This window comes from Aptenodytes forsteri, unplaced genomic scaffold (assembly GCF_000699145.1).
Source record: "Aptenodytes forsteri isolate BGI_AS27 unplaced genomic scaffold, ASM69914v1 Scaffold229, whole genome shotgun sequence".
Lineage (NCBI taxonomy): Eukaryota > Metazoa > Chordata > Aves > Sphenisciformes > Spheniscidae > Aptenodytes > Aptenodytes forsteri.
Genome location: NW_008795863.1, coordinates 2,505,028 through 2,514,724, shown reverse-complemented (window position 1 = coordinate 2,514,724; position 9,697 = coordinate 2,505,028). Strand labels below are relative to the sequence as shown.

The 9,697-nt window shown below is 36.2% G+C and overlaps 1 protein-coding gene across 1 annotated transcript; it reads right to left on the bottom strand.

Moving 5' to 3' along the window:
• Window positions 1-1,325: 1,325 nt before the first annotated feature.
• LOC103902970 (centrosomal protein of 290 kDa) lies at window positions 1,326-8,913 on the bottom strand. Its single transcript, XM_009284095.2, has 6 exons — window positions 8,834-8,913; window positions 8,149-8,229; window positions 6,110-6,200; window positions 5,000-5,186; window positions 3,981-4,078; window positions 1,326-1,606 (listed from the first exon to the last, which is right to left on the bottom strand). Exons 1-6 carry the CDS (start codon window positions 8,857-8,859, stop codon window positions 1,478-1,480), a joined length of 612 nt encoding a protein of 203 aa, XP_009282370.1. The 5' UTR covers window positions 8,860-8,913; the 3' UTR covers window positions 1,326-1,477.
• Between the last annotated feature and the right edge of the window lie 784 nt (window positions 8,914-9,697).

Sequence of the window (9,697 nt, the reverse complement as noted above, 5' to 3'; positions counted from 1 at the left end):
GTTTGATGCCTTCCTTCTCCAGCACTCATGTTTATTTTGCTTACTAACAAATATCAGATACATTTTTGCACTTAAAATACTTCCATCACACATGCTGTTCTTCCTATTTTCATCCATCAAGTTTACTGGCAACACAGACTTGCATCACTTCTCCTCTTTCCCTTTTCCACCTCTGTTCAGAACATTAGCCAGCTTTCATTTACAAGCGAGCCAAGAACGAAACAAGGGAAACCTGACACAATGGTCTACAGCCAGACCAGGAAGCGAATAGTTCTGGAGCTTTACCCTCTCTCTCACTTAGTGAATATGTAACTCTGAACATCTCATATGCTTTGAGGCCAATTTATTTATTAATTTACAACTACATAAAACTGTCCTAACAAAGTGGGATACAAGAGTCCTAACCCTAGTCGTAGTCCTATCCCTAATGAGCGTGCAAGTCTTTTTAAGCTAAAGCAGCTGTATTAGAGGTTATAAGCAAGCTTAGTATTTCTAACCTCCTGATAGTTTTTCACTCAGTTCTCCCATCGCAATGTCACAAAGGTACAGATGTACAACTTTCAGACAAATTAGTTCTATAATGTAACTATGTTAAACTTTCGTGAAATGTAGTCACAAACAAGTTCAGGTTCAAATCTCACAAGGTTTCCCTCCTGCAGGGTACACTTGCAACTGGGAGCTGTCTCTTATCATTCCAAGCCCTCTCGGAAGCAACGTGACATTTCTACCTCCTGAACTGTGACTCTGCACTCCAGTTTCCTTTCAGCACTTCAAATACCAGAGCTCTTCAATTACCTCACTCTTCAATCAAATAAGAGCTTCTGATGAATTCTTGTTTTGATACTGCAAGACAAGTCTCTGACCCATCTTTCTGAACACACTCTTCCCAATTCTAAACCCTAAATCCTTCCTTCATCCACAAATTTTAACTTATTATTGTGATGAAAGAAAAACTCCAAGCAGGGATTTAGCATTTTTCTTTTAAGAAATCCCTTATTTAATAATAATTATATAATGATAGAATAATTTAATGATAGAATTAATTTCTGTCTGCATTGGCACATCCTTAGGTGAAATTCGTGTAAAGATTGCCAAAACTACAGATCTACTTTGATTTTATACAGTTTACAGAAAAGGATAAATTGGGACATTCTTCAAATTAAAATACAAAGATTTTATCATATTCCCATAAACACCCACAACCACTCCTGCAATGAATGTATTTTATAAGTGTGTGAGAGAGAAGTTTTGAAACTTAGTTGAAGTTATACAGACCACAGTTTATTTAAAAACCATGTAAACAAAAATCAAAGGCACAAAATACAAAAACATTTCAGAGTAGCTTGTCATATTGAGATCATACAATTGAATCCATAATATTATCAAAATGTGGTACTACATAAGCCATGGTAGGTGGAAATGTTGCAGTAAGTATAAAAAATGTGGAATATCTACTTGCCATTAAATTAATCAGGAGTTACAAATGTGCTGTAAAAGGAAGTCCATACAGTACACTTATTTGTTTCAAGCACTTTTCATACTGATTATTCAGTTTCACAGATTCCTGTACAGCATGCTTGAGATCTTCTATCTCTTCAAAAAAATCCTAGAGAAACCCAAAAGTATTCACCTTAAAGTTTCTTTCAAAGACATTCTCAATAAGAGCTAGTCAGCATTTCAGTTGTTCCCAAGTTCAAAGACACCTTCTATGTTTTTATTAATGTACGGTTGAGTTATGCAAACACAGCTACGGCGATATAGAGCAATCAATTATAACCTTACGTAATAATTTAAAACTTTGCCCTGAACACATAACGCAAGCAGAATTCAAGTTATGTTAGAGCCTGAAATACAGACTAATAATAGGAAAGATGACTTAAGAGAAGGAAAAAATGCTGATTTATCAAAAAAGCTACAAAATGACAGTCCAAAATGACAAGGGAATAATGTCAACCTCACCTGTGCAAAAACATAGCTATATGAGCTGAAGTCAGCCAGTAGCAGATAACACACCATCAACTTTTTAGATCTGAAAGTTGCAAGAATATAAAACAGGGACAACAAGCAAGGAGAGAGATGAGGAGAGTAAACTAAGGAGGATGATCTTAGCATTTGAACAAGACAATACTAAAGAGTTTAAGGTGCAAAAAGGGATACCATATTTAGATCTAGAAAGATATAAAATATTTTTAGACCTTAACTCCTTAACTGCTTTGTAAATTGCTAGCATCAGTTTAGAACCTTAAGTACAACTACATTTTGTTAATGAATATCCTATTTCAGAATAGTATCTATTATTTATGACTACACTATGTTAAAAAGTTTGGTTTTCGTATTCAAGAGGATAAGATGTGTGATGCATTAAACTTGACAGAGCCTAATACGGGTAACACCATCCAACAGGTTCCACTGGCTCAGATAAAAGCAATTTACAACAAAGGAGGGAATGAAAAAGAGCAGTATGTAAGGCTACACAGAACGTAAAGAGACAGTCCAATAAGAAAGCCGTAAAAACCAAGTCCTGTTGCACTTATTTAATGTCAGCCTATGTGGTGTCACTCTCTCACATTGATCCTTTCGTAATTATGCTACTCCAGAATGCGTAACTTAACAAGTAGTTCTAGCTACACCTAATTCAACTAGGAGATAAATTCAGCTTCACAGAAATAAACTTCATTTATTAAAAGTATTGATGTCACATAGCTTGAATGTTTTGTTCAGCTCCTGCAACTCAAGTCTACCGAGAAATTCTGATCCTTTGTAAGTAAAGTCAGAAGTTGTTGGGAAATACAAGGACAGCAAGCAGAATGTAATCACCCAAGACTTAATTTCACCAACCTTGGAAAGTCCTGTCTACCAGAGTAACACTGCATCTACTTATATCCATCTGTATTTGACATCTTCTCCTGCCTTTTGACATGACTTTTTTTTTTTAAATGAACAGTTACGTGTATCTTAAATAACGTACAGTCACTTAAAACTACCTAAAAAAGGGTCACTGATAAAAAAACATAACCTCAGATTTATATATTTCTTCTCTGCAAGATCAGACTTTCAGCCACAAGTTGTCCCTAACTCCCAAACATGGGGATCTAGAACTCACCCTGGCTCAATGTTCTACAAGTTTCACATCTAATGAACTATCACCACGTTTTACCGTTACCCCTGTAACAAAAGCTAGCATAATATTATTTAGCTTGTGAGAGGGGATTGCAAGATAAGAAAAGAAATTCTCCAAAAACAAATCCAACACAAGACTTGAAGAATAAGCAAAAAACAATTTAAACAAGTTTGTTGCTGAAAATAAAATCTTAGGTCAGGGCATTAAACTGTCTCCTCTACAGCTAGATAAGATCTCTTCATCTCTTCACATAATTTCAAGAATTACCAAATTTTCACACTTTCTCTTTCTACACCTGTATGGACTATCTATCACGAAACCTTCAAAGCCCTCCCCCCTGCCCTCCCTAAGCTTAGAGTTCTGTCAGAGGCATAACTTTGACATGTTTAAATTCAAGAGAAAATAGTTTTCCGCGCACTGACATCATGAAGCAATAGAAGTGATCATTCAAAAAAATATTTTTATTATGTCTGCAAATGTCTGTTGGAAGGAATTAAGACAGTTATCAGCAGTTACAATTTTAATGTCATAATGACATGAGACAAATAATCTCTCATGAAGGAAACCTAATTATCCAAACATTAAAAAAAAATCCACAAGAAAATCCACCAGTATAAAACCAAAAAAATAAAAATTGCATTATCCCTCTTCTTTAGCCAAGCAGTACTGTAGGACATTAATGTTTCAAGGAGTCATTCTTTTCCATTCCTTTCTCAGAATGCTATAAATTGATTTTTTTTTTTTTACGTATTTTGCTTGATAACAGCATAAGTTCAGCCTAAAGATAAGTTTCAGTTCAGGCAGAAAAGTTAGTTTTTCAAAAATCACCTATTCTTAAACTTGTCCTAAAATAAATTACCTTGTCTAATCCGGCTAATTCATTTTTTAGTGCTCTCCTTTCTGTAGACAACTTTTCATTTTCTTTCTTCAGCTTTTTAATCTCCTTCAACAATAGCTCTATATTCAAATAAAAAAAATACAGACTTCAACCATTACAGTCAACCTCCCCCTCATATGAATCATATTACAGCTAAAGAGCTGCCTACGTTTTGTGATATTAGAAAATTATGGTTCAGCTTCTTAAAGTACCTTTTTCATAAAGTGATTTATTCTTAAGAATTGGCCCAGCATACTCCCAGGTACTAGGAGAGATAACAGGATCTGTCAGTTGGATAATCTGCATCTGCCAGATTCTTAGAATGTGGGATTATTTTACTTTAAAATCCACAAAACATACATCACATGCCTTCATTACCTTTTTCTGACTTACGACAGGGTCCTATTAGCCCTTGCTGACAGCACATTTCCTGAAAATTATGCCTACGTTATATGATCTCTTCAATCTCTTTTTTTACGCTTTGAAGTGGAACAGGATTGCACCTTAACTTGTGGATTTACTTATGTGAGGAAGAACATGCCCAAACCAGTATTGTCTGGGTTTGTCCCACATTTTAAGGCTAAAACCAGGTTCTTTTGTGTATCAGCGTCTGAAAATCAAAGAATGGAGCAGCAAACATTATCGCTAAGAGATCTGCATAGATACAGCTTACTGGAAAAAATAATAAATAGTACTAAATACAGCCATGCACTCCCACCCGTGATTACACCGACATACCAATTTCAGGGAAAAACCAAACCAAAACAAAAAAAACCCTGCTGCTTTTCTCATCACAAACAAATGCAGGGCTGGGTCCACAGATAGGACATTGATTATGAGATACCATTTTTACGTAACAGGTTTTCAAAAGTGAAAAACATTTTAGATGCTGCTGGTTGAAGTAGAAGAAATAACCTGGAGTGTGCCTTTGGATCTGAAATGAAATGCATCATCTGTGATGGGCATACTGGAAGCAACATCAGAATTAACCGTATGATTACCTAAATATTTACTGCAACAGGACTCCTTCTTTTTAGACATGTCCCTGCGAGATGTTACTTCTCCCTCTGGGGTTCGACTTCTTTTTCCAGAAACAGCACTAGTTTTCCAAGAAACCTTTTTCCATTCCAATTGCTCAATTCTTTGCCTCTGCTCTCGAAGATTATGCTCTAGCTCATGAATTTTAATCTGTCAAGAAACTAAATTTTTTTAAAATGCATAGAACAAACACAGTTCAACTGAATACAACTGGAAACATATCCTGACTGCAAATCTAGAGCTTTCAATTGCTGACTTAAAACTACATTTATCCAAAGTGTCTGAAAGGAGAAAAAAATACAGCAAGTGAAGTTTTGCATACATCAAAAGCATTTTAAAAAAAAATCTGTTACTGAGCACATGCTTGCAAGACAGTATAAATGTACATGCACAAAGATACTAAACCTTTCCACACAATAAAGCGTACTTTTATAGCAGCAATTGCCAACTTCTAAGAAAAAGTACATATAATCCAAATCATAATGAGTATTAATTCACAAATAAATGAAGCCCATGTTCCAGACTCCTAGGAGGAAATCAATTAGACTGGTCAGTTGTAATGCTTGATCAATGCCTAAAGAGGCCATATCCACTTGAAGCTTCTTGAACCACTCCTGGCCACGCAACCCTACCTTTGCTCCAGTTATGATGCTAGTCTCTTTGCACAGCAAGCCAACAGATCTCGCTACCTGACAGAAGACAATTCGCCTTCGTTTGGTTAGCTTACTGCTGGATTTCTGAAATAAATCGGCTCATGACACATACAGAAAAATATCGGGCCTGGCGCAAGAGAGGTCGGAAGATGCAGATACAGCTGGAAGGAGGGGTAGGTAGGTGAATAAAGAAAACAGCAAGGAAAGGGGAGACAGCTTTCAGTTACAGACCTACCAGTGACAGAGTTCACTTTCAAAGGGAACTACAGACTACCTTCCATTAGCTCAATAGCGTGGGAAACAAAAATGAGTTTAAAAAGAAAAACTTGGTCTCATTTTACAAATCTAAAAACTACATTTCAGTCTCACTAAAAGCTTATGTTTGGCTATTTGATACCATCTCCTATAAATTCTACTTACAGTGAGATTTTTAATTGCTTCGCTTTGCTCCTGGTTTGTTTTGATTTCTTTAACGTAACGTTTCTGTAGATCATTATACATCTGAAGTAGTCTAAAACAGAAGAAATGCATAAATTGCAATAAAATATGAAAGCCAACAAAATGTGCATCCTTTATGATAAAAATATTACAGATGCCCCATAGAGATCACTTGGACTGTAGCTGTACTGTAGAGACTCGTAACAGAAATATTTAAGATGGGTGTGAATGAAGTGTGACTGGCAACACAGAAAGAAAAAGCACCAGAAAAAACAGCAAAGCAAGAGTTAAAAGAATGGTCTGTATGGATGGCAAAGAATCCCTTTCACTCAGCCAGACTGAGGACCCTGTTGTTTTTGTCCAGCCCACATGGCCACGCTCTGATTAAACCTCAGTACAAATAATTCGTTAATGGAAGACCTATACACTAGCAACAGGAGGGTGGCAACGAGTTTGCAGCGTGTCACATATATCATTCCTCTCCCCATTAGCACAACAGGAATAGCAAAAGACCACTCCTAAAGGATATAAAAAAGTTTGTCCAGAAGCTAGTTTCTTGCCACCAATCAAGAACCCATGACGAGGACTCATGAGGCAGCATCCCCAGCTCTCCGTGTTGCACACAAGCAACTCTGGCCAGATCACTTGGACACACACATCTCGTTGCTTCTGAGTACGTGAGTGTGAGGATATGAGTGAATGAAATATATGAGAAAATGAGTATGAGTGGGTAACATCAATGTAAAATAAACAGATTTGGGATATTATCTTTCCCTTTGATATTACCTTGCATCAAGTTCTGCTACACTAATTTCCTACAGTATTTCATAGCATTCAGTCTACATGTATCAGGCCCACAATGTAACTGATGAACATGAACAGACGTTTTTCCTATTTTATTAGGAATTCGAATAAGAGCCAGCATTCATACTAAGTCACGACTGTGCGCCACAAGCAGGATGAGCGATACTAGTAGAGAACAGCTTTGTAAAATAACATACAAATAGATGCTAGAAAAAAGCTAAGTCAGGTTATCTATGTGCAACCTAATACAAAGCAGGTCCAGCACTAGATTCAAAGAATAACTCAGACTTCTTCAACATAAGCACCTAATTAGGTACTCAATTCAAGCCCAGAGCCAGACACCCAGCCTTCCTACATAGTTGACAAAGAGAGTCTGGTGGACTGTAAAGGTATTTTTAACAAAAAAAAAAAAAAAAGAAAGAAAAAGAAAAAGAAAAAAACAGGCCTTCTACAGCCATCTAAACGGAACACTAAAAACAGGGTGGTTGAATCAAGAGCAGTAGGGACTGCCTCTATCTTTATCTGCCTCCAAGATCCACAGCCCATCTCTGTAAGCGGATAAAAAGCAGCCTTTGAAAGAATGGAGCAGCCTATTTATTTTAAATTAAGTCATAGACTGACATTTTATGTAGCATGCCTAGTTGTTAAAATGTTTCAATACACATTTTCTTAAAACAAAAATGTATCTTTTGTATCAAAAATACAGTTACAAGAGTTCATTTCTAGCATTAATTGGCAAACTACAGTAAGTCGTGGCTCGCTTCTAAAATCAATTAGACTGAAAAGTAGAATCACTTGTGTGGCTTATTTTGAAAGCAGTACTAGCTATAAATTTTATATATATATGCATAAAATTGAGCGATAAAAAAATACAAAATGTAATTACATAATTCTAGGTTAAAAATCTACAAAAAGGATCACGTGTGCACACACGCACCATAGAGCTTCCTTAACTCATTCAATTTTTCTTAGTGAAAGATTTGAGAAAGAAGTCCATTTTGTTCTTTGTTTACTGATATTTTCAAGATTAATCTAAGATTTAGTATTTTCTTTTAAAATGTAAATAAAATTATTTTCCATTGTTTCAAAAGCTGAAAGCAGCTTCCATACCAGTAAACAAAAATTCAGCTGACTTAACCATGAACAACATATTCTACCCCACAAAGAAGAATGTTTAATTCTGTGAAGAATTAAATTTGCAGTTTCCAAGAACTCACCTGACACTGTCACCCTCTAGATTAAGATCCTTGCTGTATCCACCCTTATGCCACAAATGGGTTTCTGTTTGAACTTGAACACTTAATTGAAACAAACACAACAGCTTAATAAAATTAGATTTTACAACTTTAATTGGATCAAACAAAGCAACTGAAAAAGGCTAAATTACTTTTCAGTTTGATTTGACAATAGAGGTTTCCATGCAGGAAACCAAATAAACGCACCAAATTTAAACTTGAATTTTTCTGCAAACAGGTATTTAAATCCTGGCCGGACACTCTTCACACTAGTGCTATAGTTTTTCAGGTCCTAAGGTCCCAGTTTCTGAATCTTTTAAACAGTACTGATGCAATTTAACCAGCTTACTACTGTTTGTGGGCAAAACAGTCTAAAACTCTTTGCAGTTAGACAGAGACAGCATGTTGGCTAAGCATAACTCAAGTATTACTTATTGATATTAAAATTGCTTGGTTTACTACAACAGTGAATTTTGTCCAGGTTGCCCCAGCCATCCTTTGTTCCTTTACACGCCTCCAGCATTCTCCATCCCCACCATCCTGCTCACAGACAGCCCTCAAAATATGCAGAACAGGTAAGGCCTAGTTCATCTGAAGAATAACAAGGTACGAGTCCTGAAATATTGCACTTCTTTTGACGCAAAAAGTAATGTTTGACAATTCTTACTCTCTGCTTGTGACATAGTCATGCATTAACTGCTGCAGATGCAGTTTTTCTTGGATCTGGCCCAGATTCTTTTCTAGCTCCTTATTTTTTAGGTGTAGTGATCTGGCCCAGATTCTTTTCTAGCTCCTTGTTTTTTAGGTGTAGCTTTTTCAACTTCTTGACTAATTGTTCATTTTCATCACTGAGCTGAAAAGGAAGACAATTAAAAAAGAAAAAAAAAAATCAAGCAACATTTTCAGATCAAGCATTAATTGAGCTGATAACATTTCAGATCAAAATTCTCTCCCAAAAGTTTTACTACATTTGTCTTGAACTATACAAATATATAAAGAAAAACAGCAGGAAAAATAATTGGCTTCAAACTTTATGAAGAATTGACTAAAACACAACTTCTTTAACATATATATTAAAGGATTCTAATGCAACTTCATAATTCATTACTGAACGATAAGGCAAAACGGTTTTGTATTTTTTAAAAAAGTGACAAAGGGACAAAACACACCAGTTTTCAGTTATACTTCTAAACTCAAAACACCAGCTCTGCAGCGAAGCTCGTATTTATTTTTGTCTTAACCTCACCGAAGCTGAAAGACTAAACTACAGCCGCATTAGCAGAATTTCTTGCACGCACATTTGCTGAACCTCGCCCAGCAGTATATAATCACGCCTATCACCCAAAATGCACCAAATGCAACTAACGATCACGCCCTAACCTACAGGGTATTAAGAAAAACTGATGCTGTCGACAGATACTCAGTCAAGAGAAGGAAGATCAGCAACCGAAAGCTGCTGTAAGCGTGAGCTCTGCCCCTGAAGGCGAAGGCAAACCAGGCCGAGCCGAGAGTCGCCGTGCCCGAGCGTCCC